This window comes from Danio aesculapii, chromosome 17 (genome assembly GCF_903798145.1).
Source record: "Danio aesculapii chromosome 17, fDanAes4.1, whole genome shotgun sequence".
Lineage (NCBI taxonomy): Eukaryota > Metazoa > Chordata > Actinopteri > Cypriniformes > Danionidae > Danio > Danio aesculapii.
Genome location: NC_079451.1, coordinates 37,683,885 through 37,697,845, shown reverse-complemented (window position 1 = coordinate 37,697,845; position 13,961 = coordinate 37,683,885). Strand labels below are relative to the sequence as shown.

Here is a 13,961-nt window from a genome sequence, read left to right as displayed (position 1 = left end):
AGAGGGATACAAAGTTAGCGTTAGCTCTACTATAAAAGATCTGGGTGTCATATTAGATAGCAATTTAACTTTTAAAAATCATATATCCCATGTCACAAAAACGGCTTTCTTTCATCTGAGAAATATCGCTAAGTTACGAAGTATGCTATCCATCTCAGATGCAGAAAAGCTAGTCCATGCTTTTATGACTTCTAGGCTGGACTACTGTAATGCACTGTTTGCTGGCTGCCCAGCATCCTCTATTAACAAACTTCAATTAGTACAAAATGCAGCTGCCAGAGTTCTAACCAGGTCTAGAAAATTTGATCACATCACCCCAATTTTATCCTCCTTACACTGGCTGCCTGTTAAGCTTCGTAGTGAATTTAAAATATTGCTTCTTACATATAATGCTTTAAATAATCTAGCTCCTGTTTATCTAACCAACCTTCTGTCTCGCTACAATCCAACTCGCTCTTTAAGGTCTCAAAACTTAGGGCTTCTGGTAGTACCTAGAATAGCAAAGTCGAGTAAAGGAGGTCGAGCCTTCTCATTTATAGCTCCTAAACTCTGGAATAGCCTTCCTGATAACGTCCGAGGCTCAGACACACTCTCCCAATTCAAAACTAGATTAAAGACCTATCTGTTCAGTAAAGCATACACTTAGTGCACCACTTAGGGGGCTTCCACACAGGATCTGCATCTAGTTTATATACACTATGAACAGCAGCTAAGCTAATTATTTTCTTTATTCTCCATTTCCACCAGGGGATACTCTTCCCGAGGCCCTGAGACTATGCAAAGTCACTGATTCGATCCAAGACCAACGATGAGATGATCCCAAGGTTTCCATATCCTGGACCAGGCCGTATCCTGAGCAGCTTCTGTGGTGGTCACGGAAGAGTGGAGAACACGAGACTGATTCCTGTGACACTCCAGAGACAGACGAGTCTTCGCTGAGGCCAGCTTCCAGCCTACGCCACTGAGACTGCAGCTCTGCACAAGACGTTTGGCCAGCGGAGAAATTAAAATGATCGTGCCCAACTGAGCCTGGTTTCTCTCAAGGTTTTTTTCTTCACTTCCGCCATTAGTGAAGTTTTTTTTTCCCTCTCCGCTGTCGCCACTGGCTTGCATGGTTCGGGATCTATAGAGCTGCGCATCGTTGGATTGCTCTTCAGTATTTGGACTCTCAGTAGTGGTTATTAAACCACACTGAACTGAGCTAAACTGAACTGAACTTAAACACTACAAACTGAACTACACTGTTCCTATTTACTGTGACCTTTTATGTGAAGCTGCTTTGACACAATCTACATTGTATAAGCGCTATACAAATAAAGGTGAATTGAATTGAATAAAAAGTGTGCAACATTTTCATGCTAGAAAGCATGTTTTATGCAGGAATGTAATTGATGTGATATGCTGCAACTGCCCCTTTAGACACGAGATCTAAGTAGCGAATGTTGACGCTCTTGACGCTGGAGCTGAAGGCAGACAGCGTTGTTGCCAGGGTAGCCAGAGTGACCTTTGACAATGTCACCGCCTTCAGTGTGAACGCACAGTAAGACGAGGTGGAACTATGGCAGAGGAAGCGGAAAAAGGTCCAGGCCTGGACACAGTTGTGTTTGTTTTGGTTTGGATGGCAGTCTCCGTGAGGAGCTACCATCCCTTTTATTAATAAATATACCTTTAAAGTTTCTGCGGTTCTCCGCCTCCTTCCCCCCGGTAACAAAATCAACATCTAACATTACTACAACCATCTTCAGTGATGCAGCACATTTCTCAACCAGATTGCTAAGGAGTAACATTGGAGTTCTTGCAGAATTTTCAAAACAGCAACATTTCACACACACATATAACACTCTATCGCTCACACACTCAATATCAATCTTCTCTGGGATTCGATGAGGCTGATTGTACACTGTCCAGACTCTCGGCTCGATACATCAAATAATTCAGTCCTTCATTGCTCAGAACAGGAGAAAGTCCAGTTTCCAGATTTTCATCTTCATCCACGCCAGCGCAGACCTCCTCTTCTGGAGAAACCAGCAAACACAGTTACCATCAGAGATACACTACCAGTCAAAAGTTTGGAGTCATTTAGATATTTTCAATGTTTTAAATTTAATTCTGTTCACCAAAACTGCATTTCTTCAATCAAAACTGCAGAAAAAAACTGTTAAATTGTGAAATATTATTATATTATAATCTGACATAACTGATTTCTTATTGAATGTAGATTCAAGTTAATTTTATTTCTGTGATTATAAGCTGAATTTTCATCATCATTACTCCAGTCTTCAGTGTCACATAATCCTTCACTACTCATGAACATATGATGACTTGCTGTTCTATTCTGATCAGTTATTATTGGTACAAAATCACTAATATTGATTCTTACAATAGGTTGTTTTCACATGACATAATTGATGACGCTTGAAATTCAGATAGAGAACAGGAAGTGATTTTTCTACATAGGAATCGCTATCAGAAAATCTAAATGTTTCTGTTTTATGTTGTTTATAATTGTTTAAAGTGCTCATAAACAGGGGAAAGTTCAAGAAACTGGCTGAAAGCTGAAAAACGTTAGAAAAGGCGGCATGTAACAAACATTTTTTCAATACATCTATGTGTACAAACTTTTTTTGACCGCGATAATTTGTTTGACAGCACCAATAAAGATATACAGGCCTAGCTATGTGTTTAAATATGTCAATGTGTTATATAAAAATCAGATACAAACACCACCACACCTAAACAAAATCCAGGAGAATATAAATAACGTACCCTGCCATGTAAATGAAATCTCCATCTTGTTTTGCATTATTCCAATGCGTTTTGGTGGAGTAAACAACTGTAGCATTAACATCGAGATGCGCAGCAGCGGTGAATGTTTATTGATGGTAAGTTCATCAAAACAAAAAGGAAATTCTTGTGACAAAACCAGACGGTTATTATTGTGAAGCCCTTTACCCCCTTACAAATATAAGTAAATAAATAATATAAACTACGTGTCCATGCTTTTGTAAGCTTTCATCTGTTATTTCGTGATGTCTGGAAGATAGCCGCATGGGGGAAAAACTATAGTAATTTATAATAAACATGTTAATTAACATGTTAATAAACATGTGCAAGTCTTTGTTAATGAATGCTACAGAATAATGAAGCATAGTACACTGATAAACTGTAATAAATCACGTTAGTGTAAACTCTGGTGTATTGTGATGGTGTATAGTGTAGGAAACGGATGCCTATTGATTCATTTGTTTATTACTACAGTTGTGTTGTACCACAGCAACAATATACTTTCTACGACAGTTTAATTCAAGTAATTTTCTATACTATGCTTCCAAACACTATTGAATTTACTACAGTATTTTTCATGTATTGTAATAGGTTATATTACACATAGCTTCAATGACCGGCAAATACATTTTCATGATATAAAGATCATGCCCAGCATATGTGGCTATTTTCTGTTTATATCTCCTTTGAAATATGGTATAAATCACAAAAATATGGACTTTCCTCTGTTTCCCATTCAGTTTTTACTTCCCGCCCTCCATCTGAATTCCATGCTTCACCAGAACCACGTGATTGAAAACAACCTATTATCAGTGCTGAAATCAGGGTTTCAGCAGGTTTCGCCAAGTCAAATTTAAGACTTTTAAGACCTTTTTAAGACCATCAAGAATGACATTTGTTTAATGGCCCAGCAGAAAAAAATATTTTTTCTTGACCCATCAAAAAACACTAATTAAAAAAATCTAATTAATTCTTTCTTAGCCATATATTTAATATTTAATGTGTCAAAACAAGCAGACCCTAGTTCTATACATACATTTTTTAAAGAGTTTTTTGTAAGTTATGTTGAAAAAAATAGTATTAAACTAAACAAATGCACAACAGACTGTTAAAATATAAGTTATAAATAGAGATTTGGACGATATGGTGGCTCAGTGGAAGCACTGTCGCCTCACAGCAAGAAGGCGCTCTCGAAATTAGTTTATGAAACTTCACTTTGTACACTTAAATTTGCAGTTGTGGCTGGTGCATTCTGGGAATTTTTTTTTACCCCTTGGTTTCGAGTGTGGTCCTGAAAAATCTCAGTTCGAAGGGGTATCTACCCCTTCCCCTTAGCCCAACGCCTTCAAGCTAAAGAGAATTGGGACACTCTCCGTCCACATTACACCACTGGAAACGCACATCACGTGACCACACACACACTCTCTGGCATGCACTGCAGCGTGATTTGAGCACATACCCATATGAGAGCTGTGCACGTCAGACTGTTCATCAAGGATCTACCGCTGGATCTAATCTCACTATATTTGTTAAACGTGATGTTTAATTCATCTTGTTGTATATATCTAACGACATATTCCCAGACTTTGGTCTTTTGAATCTATTACTTGTTCTCAGGTAACGTGTTTTGGCTGAGCACAAGGATAAGTTTGGATAATATCATAAAAATGATATGTTGGAGTCTATACAGCATATGTTTTCCATATCAAACTTGCAAAGTCTGAACTTACAAGGAGAGGATTGTTAGACTGAACTGTGTGTAGGCTACTTAATATTGAGGAAAAAGCACTAATAAAATAGGCAAATGTCTTCAGCCCCGCCTCCGTTTTCAGATGTGTCCGTTTTCCCCCATCCACACTGAGACGGAGCAGCAGCTTTTAGAATGAAAACAGCCTCTCCAGCGTTTTCAAAACGCTCCGTTTTTGTGGCTCGAAAACTCCGGTGTAGTGTGGACGGATGGCATAACTGTAGCAAAACGTATGTGTTTTAAAACAGTACGACTTAGTGTAAACGGGGCCTAAGTGTTGCATTTTGATTGGTTGTGTTTGGAAAAGGAAAAGTGGCTTGTTGTTAGAATTTGTGTTTTAGGTAGAGCGTTGTGTGTAAAGTTTTGAAAAAGGGTTTAATGCGATTGAAAACTGAAATTAAGGCTAAGAAATAGCTTCTGGTTTTGGAGATTTGCTGTGTAGTTTTGCATTTTGAGTGAGAGGTTTCAGAAATTGTGTGACATGAAAACATGTTGTGTGTAAGCAGTTGGAAAAACTGTAAGACAATCAAGACAATATTTCAGTGAATTTAAGACTTTTTAAGACCTAAAATTTTGTTTTTGTGAAATTTAAGACTTTTTAAGACCCTGCGGACACCCTGTAAAATTTGTTTTTTTCGCTTGATAGTATAATGAAAGTATAATGGAAACTGTAATACATTTCATTTTTAGGATTCTTTGATAAAAAGAAAGATCAAAATATTAGCTTTTATTTAATTTTTTTGTTACATTATAAACGTATTTACTTCCACTCTTAAACAATTTATTGTGATTTGACACTGAAGACTAATCATGCGAACAATTCAGCTTTAAAACCACAATAATTAATTGAATTTTAAACTTCGATTATTAAACTAATAGTTATCTAATACTGCAATAACATTAAACAGTTTTTACTGTATTTTCAATGAAATAAATGCAGGCTTTGTGAACAGAATAAGCTTATTATAAAACATTAACAAATCGTACTGTTTCCAAACTTTTCACTGGGAATTTGTACGTATCTGGCAAACGGTCAAAAACATGTATATCTGATTTAGGTGTAATTGTGTACATCATTTATTATCTTTTATATGAAGATATAAAGCTAATATATTTGATGATATTTTTATATTTGCATGGATTATATTGATATAAGATCCTACTGTCTCCCAGGTAGGCTTGGTTCACATGTCCATCTGCTCCATTATTCTGGTCTGCTCTTTTATTGGTTTCATAATTCCTCAGTTTCCTCATGGTTTCCTCGAGGAACTGGAAGTTTGGCCTGTCAGCTGGTTCTTTACTCCAGCAGCTCATCATCAGATTATACCTACAAAAAAAACAGCATGTGATTTTATTATCAAATCTATTGTATCAGTCATATCAATGCCAAGAGGACTTTGAGGAGAACAATATACACAAAATATTGTCAATTATGATCAGATCACTTCATTGAAAGCATATTATACAGTCATCAACTTTTTTACACTATATTTTGTATAACTGCAGGTTAATTATGTACATATATTGTCCACCATATACACACAACTGATCTTGATTGTAATGTAATAATTTGCTCCTTTTGTAAAGTTGCTTTAAAATGATAATTTCTGTGAAAGATCTATACAAATAAGCTTGAATAAAATTGAACGGAATCTACTGATATGACTTACAGTCTCTGCGGACAGCCTGCTGGGGAGGACAGTCGTCCTCCTGTACTGATGTGGCTTAAGACTTCATGATTGGTGTATGTGGGATATGGAAGCTTTCCTAATGTCAAAATCTCCCATAAGAGCACACCAAATGCCCTGAAAATGAGCGAATCATAAGAAATTATTTTTATACGACTACGCATGATCCCATTTTGTTGTTAGAATTTAATTTACAAACGATTTTAGACTGATAAAAAATTAGCGCTGGGTAAAGATTAATCAGATAAAGATTATCTCAGATAAAGATAAATTTAGGCGGCACGGTGGCGCAGTGGGTAGCAATGCCGCCTCACAGCAAGAAGGTCGCTGGTTCGAGCCTCGGCTGGGTCAGTTGGCATTTCTGTGTAGAGTTTGCATGTTCTCACCGTGTTCATGTGGGTTTCCTCCGGGTGCTTCGGTTTCCCCCACAAGTCCAAAGACATGCACTATAGGTGATTGGGTAAGCTAAGTTGTCCGTAGTGTATGTGTGTGGATGAGAGTGTATGGATGTTTCCCACTGCTAGGTTGTGCATGTAAGGGCATCCGCTGTGTAAAACATATGCTGGATAAGTTGGCGGTTCAATCCGTTGTGGCGACCCCTGATTAATAAAAGGACTAATCTAAAAAGAAAATGAATGAATATTTATATTTACTATGTATATGTGATACACACACATATATAATCACAAAACTATTTTGTTACATAGATATTTAAATTTATATATAACTTGTATCATATACAGTGCATATATATATTTTATATCTAAATAGAAATAATTATTCCTAAAATATATGCATGCATGTGTGCTTTTATATATAAACAGTCCACGCACATATATTATGTAAAAAAATATATATATATTTTGGATGCAAATAGACACGATTAATCTTTGCCCAGCTCTATAAAAAACATTATAGATTCAAGTTAAGAGTCTACTTTAATGTTTCAAATAACATTTGTGGACATAAAATATCAACATATGAGCAAATATACTGTTACATATTGTCATTTAGAGTAACAGAAATATTTATATAAAAATGAGCTGACATACTTATTCTGAGCTGTACTTTTAGAAGGTATATTCATGAAATTATGTGATCACTCCAAATGTTACTATATTTTAAGTGAATTAACATTTCTTGCATAAAGATTTTAAAATGACAGTTAATTAATATTTTCACAAGTCTAAATACGCTATCAAATCACTCTTCTAAATATTCTATAAATGTTCTAAATACGACACGATTATACAGGCATATAATTATTGTTACACTAAATGAAATTTTAGTGGATGTCTTATGTGTAAATCGCAGCAACAAATTATGTATAAAAATAAACAGGATACATTCTAATGTATGGGTGATAAAAATAAAGCTGCATATAACTGTTGTTTTAATGCTTGTAAACACTTTTCTTCTTTGACACAAAAATTAAGGTTCCACTGTGGATTTTTGATACAATAAAAGAATCATTGTAGACAATTTTTAGTGATTTGTCCTTATTGTATAGAACATTTTAATAACCTAAAAGACTTTTATGTGCAATTGTGGAAATGCCATTTAAAAATCATCTTCTGTCTTGAGCATTCGTCTGTAATTAATTTAAATATGTTTACACGTGCAAGTATATATTTTTACATTTTTTGTGTGTTGATTGATTTGTAAAGCACTTTGGTCAACATTTGTTGTTTTTAAATGTGATATACACTCACCGGCCACTTTATTATGTACACCTGCTCGTTAACGCAAATTTCTAATCGGCCAATCACATGGCAGCAACTCAATGCATTTAGACATGTAGACATGGTCAAGACGATCTGCTGCAGTTCAAACCGAGCATCAGAATGGGGAAGAAAAGTGATTTAAGTGACTTTGAACATGACATGGTTGTTGGTGCTAGACGGGCTGGTCTGAGTATATCAAAAACTGCTGATCTACTGGGATTTTCACACACAACCATCTCAAGGGTTTATAGAAAATGGTCTGAAAAAGAGAAAATATCCAGTGAGCGGCAGTTCTGTGGGGCAAATGCCTTGTTGATGCCAGAGGTCAGAGGAGAATGGCCAGACTGGTTTGAGCTGATATAAAGGCAACAGTAACTCAAATAACCAAGTTACAACTGAGGTATGCAGAAGAGCATCTCTGAATGCACAACACGTCCAACCTTGAGGCGGATGGGTTACAGCAGCAGAAGATCACACTAGGTGCCACTCCTGTCAGCTATGAACAGGAAACTGAGGCTAGTACCAATAAGTACCAATTGAGCATCGTGTCAACGCCACAGCCTACCTGAGTATTGTTGCTGACCATGTCCATCACTTTACGACCACAGTGTATCTTCTGATGGCTACTTCCAGCAGGATAACGCACCATATCATAAAGCATGAATCATCTCAGACTGGTTTCTTGAACATGACAATGAGTTCACTGTACTCAAATGGCCTCCACAGTCACCAGAGCTCAACCTAATAGAGCACCTTTGGGATGTGGTGGAACAGGAGATTCGCATCATGGATGTGCAGCCGACAAATCTGCTGCAACTGCGTGATGCTATCATGTCAATATGGACCAAACTCTCTGAGAAATATTTCCAGTACCTTGATGAAGGATTAAGGCAATTCTGAAGGCAAAAGGGGGTCCAACCCGGTACTAATAAGGTATACCTAATAAAGTCACCAGTGAGTGTATAAATAAAAATTAAAAAAACACACAATTAAAAGGTCACATGTATGTCGGTATGGAACCCAGAACACATCAATTAATAGTGTTTGGCAAAAATAGTATCCTAAATACTGACCAGACATCAGAATATTTATTGAAAATGCCATCCGTTAAACTCTCTGGTGACATCCAGCGAACAGGAAGCAGACCTTCACCCTTCTTCCTGTAGTAGTCGTTCTTATACACATCACGAGCCAATCCAAAGTCTCCAATTTTAACGACCCTTTCTGGGTCTGTGTAAGTTCTTACTGACACCAAACAGTTCCTTGCTGCAATATCCCTGTACATAAAGTATTCAACACAGTCTCATTTAGATGCATTAACATTTGGCAGACACTTTTATCCACATGGCATTTTATCTGTACATTCTGTACTGTTTAAGAATGCATCAGCAATACACGAGCACATCTTCATACCTATGAACAAAGTGCATCCTCTCTAAATAAGCACATCCAGTGGCGGCATCCAAACTGATGTCCAGAAGGCTGCTGAGGGTCAGTAGCTCTTTATGGTTCTGTGAGACAAAAGATCAGTGAATGCAGCTAATATACAGTCAAACCAAAAATTATTCAGACAACAGTGTATATATTTTTATTTTCACTAGTTGGTTCAGGACACTATAGAGTTCCTCAGCAGTGAGGATAGCAAAATAAACCATGACATACAATGGCAAGTAAAAATGAGCACACTCCCTTTGAAAATGAATATTTTGTTCCATTTTTCAGTGAATATAGAAAATTTATTTTGGTGTTTAAACATTCATTCATTTCGCCACAGCGGAATGAACCGCCAATTTATCCAGCACATATTTACGCAGCAGATGCCTTTATGCCTTTAGAAACACCCATACACTCTCACATTCACACGCATACACTACGGCCAATTTTGTTTACTCAATTCACCTATAGCGCATGTCTTTGGACTGTGGGGGAAACCGGAGCACCTGGAGGAAACCCACACAAACATGGAAAGAACATGCAAACTCCACACAGAAATGCCAACTTGCCCAGCCGGGACTCAAACCGCGACCTTCTTGCTGTGAGGCGACAGTGCTAACCACTGAGCCACCATGCCGCCTTGCATTTAAACAAAACAGTTTTATTAAACAGTTATATTCAATAATATAAGAGTTTGGTCACTGAACATCTTTAGGAATAGAAAAATAATACATTTAAATTCAAATGAGGTCTTTTTGTTTTGGTTTATAACTAATATACACAAATATTTGATTGAATTGCATCTTATAATAAGTATTCATCTATTCACAAAAATAGATATATAAGGAGTGTTCTTATTTATTACCCTATGGGCACTGTATTATAAATATTCATACAGCTGACTTAAAACCAACAGAAAGTAAACATTTTATAATTTTTGATTGATTGTAATCCATTTCTATCAAAGTTATAGAAAGAATTTGTCCTGACACAGTTTAACTCTGTCGTATTTTAGGACCTGTGATAATGGTAGAAATAATGAAGGTATCTGACTATGCATCAAAAGAATGGCTCACATTTGTGGGTCGAGCTCCTCTGAGGTAAGAACGAAGGTCTCCTCCTTCCATCAGCTCCAGGATGAGGTAATGTGGCTCGTTTAGCAGACACACTCCAAGCAGACGCAGGATATTAGGATGACTAAACTGACTGGAGAGCCACAAATAAAACAATGCATATTAATTGTGCCACAGAATGTGTTATTTTAATAAATAAACAGTCATTTAAAAAAATTGGAGTCAGTAAATGAAATAAATGTTTTTTAAAGCTTGGGATGAACTTTAAAAAAAAAAATTCTATTTATCAAGGAATTCTGAAGAAATGCATAACATGTTTCCACATTACTATTCAGATTTCTACATTGAAGATAATAAGAATATTTATGTGCACAAAATCAGAACGATTTCTGAAGGATTTTAACACATCTTTACCAATATTGGGTAAGGACACTTTTTTAAAGTAATATATCACAATCTTGACTTAAAAAATAAACGAAACGTATTACTCGGTTACCTTTTAAGGAAAGTAATGTTAATTTGATCATTTTTTGTCAAGGATTAAGATTAAGTTTTAAGATTGTATTTTTTTAAAAGTAACTTTTTCCAACACTGATCTTTACACAAACGCACGCACGCACGCACGCACGCACGCACGCACGCACACACACACACACACACACACACACACACACACAGGGCATGTTTAACATAAATCCAATGCAGGTCACTGGTTCAAGCCTCGGCTGGGTCAGTTGGCATTTCTGTGTGGAGTTTGCATGTTCTCTCCCATGTTGGCGAGGGTTTCCTCCAGGTGCTCCTGCTTCCCCCCACAGTCCAAAGACAGGCAATATAGTTGAATTGGAATAACTAATTTGGCCGTAGTGTATGAGTGTGTGAGAGTGTATGGGTGTTTCCCAGTAATGGGTTGCAGTTGGAAGGGCATCCACTTCGTAAAACATATGGATGGCGGTTCATTCCACTTTGGTGACCCCTGATAAATAAGGGACTAAACCGAAGGAAAATGAATGAACGAATGAGTTGGCGGTTCATTCTGCTGTGACGACTCCCTAATAAATAAGGCACTAAGCCAAAGGAATATGAATTAATGAAGTACAACTTAATTATAACTTCAGAAATGTTTATAAAGCAATATTTAGTGGAATATCCCTGATTTTCACACATACCAAATGAAAACATTTGTGTCAAAATATACATTTTCTTTTTAAAGAATGCTCTAAATGACAACATTTTGAAATTTAGATAAAATGATATTGTTATAGCATAAAACATATATGTTTATGCATTGCCCCACGGGTATAACACCATTTTAGCTTTGAATTGTCTACCAGAAAAATAAACAGCAACAAACACTGCAATTTGCTCCAAGCCAGGGCGCCTCATTATCATCATTTGTTTTGCCACATTGTGCCCTATTATAATCATATTTTCAGTGTGATGCTGAGAGCGAACATGTCTTTCACCTCATCAAATGAGCTTCTTTTAGGAATTCAGTTTTCTCGTAGTCACTGGCATCTTTCTGCAGAGTCTGTGAAGAGATTGATTCGTGATATATTTCATTTACTTCAGTTAGGAGCAGCTAGACATATTTCAAATTCTCCATTGAACTATATGAGAAATCACAATAAAATAAAGGTTTTAAGTGGCTTTTCCCCCACAGTAATGCCATAGTCAACATAAAAGTACCATTTTTTCTTTCATTTTATTTTAATCATGTCAATAACCCTCCTTCCTCTCTTAAAATAAAGACCTTTATCTAATGAATGTGTACCATTCATGAACATTTGAATTGAATTGGTCCTTTGATACATTACAATTATTAAATGTTCTTCAAAATATGAAAAAGGTCATTTTATGAACTTTATACTAAAGTAATCTATCAGAAATTCTATAATGAAAATGCAATGCAAAGGAACATCTAGTTAATTTACTCACTCACAGGCAAATGAAGATGTAGGTGACATTTTTGTTAAGAGAACGGTTAACCCATGCTGTGGATTAAAGCTAATTATATAGTAAATAATGTTAAAGTTTTTGCACAGACCAATCATTTCGCTGTATAAGACCTCAGTGTATCATTGGGAGACACTGAGGTTGATTTGGACTTGTTTGCATGTGTTTATTTTAATCTCAAAAACGGGTAACCAATGACTTGCATTATACAAATTAAGTAAAAAAAGTACAGATTTCCTTTAATCATGTTCAAAGTGACACCAGCAACCTAGATTATACATATACATTTAATCCATGACTGAAATTTATTCGCCAAGGCTAGATACAAGAAGCTACAATATGAGTGTGTGAAACGTGAACAACTGTTCAATTATTGTCAGAGATGCATTCAACTCAAAAAGTTACAGCAAAGACTAATCCTAAATATTTCTAATCGCATGAAATGCAGCTCTTTTAATCAGTATAAAGCTAATAATACTCTAAATAATGTTCAATTTCTTACTGATCCTTTCACTTCAAGTCCTTAGTGTATCATTGGGAGCCACAGAGATTGATTTGGACTTGTTTGCATGTGTTTATTTTTAATCTCAAAAATGGCTAAACATTGACTTGCATTATACAAATTACCGAGGACCACGAATTCAGATCAAACTCTTCTTTCGAGAGTTCACACTTAGCTGATGATTGATTATAAGCTTGTTTGACATGCTGTCCCGGGAGAGAGCCCTGAGCTCAAAAGATTCTCGAGCCCGGGGGTCCCTTCTGTTTGTAGGGCGAGAGGGGAGTTTGAGCTCAGGTAGCTCTCTAGAACTCCCCCGCTTATTAGTGGCTAATGGCGAATTATTTCATGAGGGAGAAATACTGTTGGCTAAGAACTTGACTATGGAGCCGATTTGGCTTAGTTAATTTACTTACAACATATGTCTTCCACACAGACTGGCCTGGTAAGGATTAGAACCAGTGATGTTGTTGCTGTGAGGCAACAGTGCTAACTACTGGGCCGCTATGCTGCCCAATCTAGGAAGAAGGGGGAGGAATGGGAGAGGAAGGGAGGATTCTTCAAGACGAAGATGACTGTGCTAGGAAGACTTATTTATAGTGACTTAGGAAACATGTCATTGGAGAATCAAGTGATAGTTAATGCAGGTCCAGCCATGGTCAATCATAAGCATGTGATTCTCTCGAAATTAGTTTATAAATAATCATTACTTCTACTGAAGAAAAAAGGCACCTACATCTTTGAGTAAATTATCTATCTGTAAATATTCATTTTTGGATAGCCATAGAAGCCAATGAAGAACCTTAATTTAAAATATATATTTAGAGAAAAATGTTTACTATTCATTTACTCAAAGGTTTACCTTGACGGCCACTTTTCTCTCTGGCTCAACTCCATTGATTTGGCTCCCAACAGTAACTCCTTCATAAACTTCTCCGAAAGCACCACTACCCAACAGCCTCTGTAGCTTCAGACGGTCTCTGGGAAACACAGGGAGTGCCTCGATCTCTGCTCGGCTGGGTGTGTTACTGGGGAAGGTAGTTTATATATTAACATTCA

General features: G+C 36.6%; 1 protein-coding gene across 1 annotated transcript in view; it reads right to left on the bottom strand.

The window, feature by feature from the left end:
• Nucleotides 1-952: 952 nt before the first annotated feature.
• The window catches only part of ros1 (c-ros oncogene 1, receptor tyrosine kinase), a 38,337-nt gene continuing 25,328 nt past the window's right edge, over nucleotides 953-13,961 (bottom strand). Inside the window, exons 21-28 of the mRNA XM_056477300.1 lie at nucleotides 13,765-13,930; nucleotides 11,914-11,978; nucleotides 10,454-10,583; nucleotides 9,357-9,454; nucleotides 9,017-9,220; nucleotides 6,202-6,336; nucleotides 5,695-5,858; nucleotides 953-2,015 (exon numbers count right to left, since the gene is read on the bottom strand). Of these exons, the coding sequence (XP_056333275.1) occupies nucleotides 1,864-2,015; nucleotides 5,695-5,858; nucleotides 6,202-6,336; nucleotides 9,017-9,220; nucleotides 9,357-9,454; nucleotides 10,454-10,583; nucleotides 11,914-11,978; nucleotides 13,765-13,930 (1,114 nt within the window). The 3' untranslated portion in view covers nucleotides 953-1,863. The remainder of the gene's footprint in view (nucleotides 2,016-5,694; nucleotides 5,859-6,201; nucleotides 6,337-9,016; nucleotides 9,221-9,356; nucleotides 9,455-10,453; nucleotides 10,584-11,913; nucleotides 11,979-13,764; nucleotides 13,931-13,961) is intronic.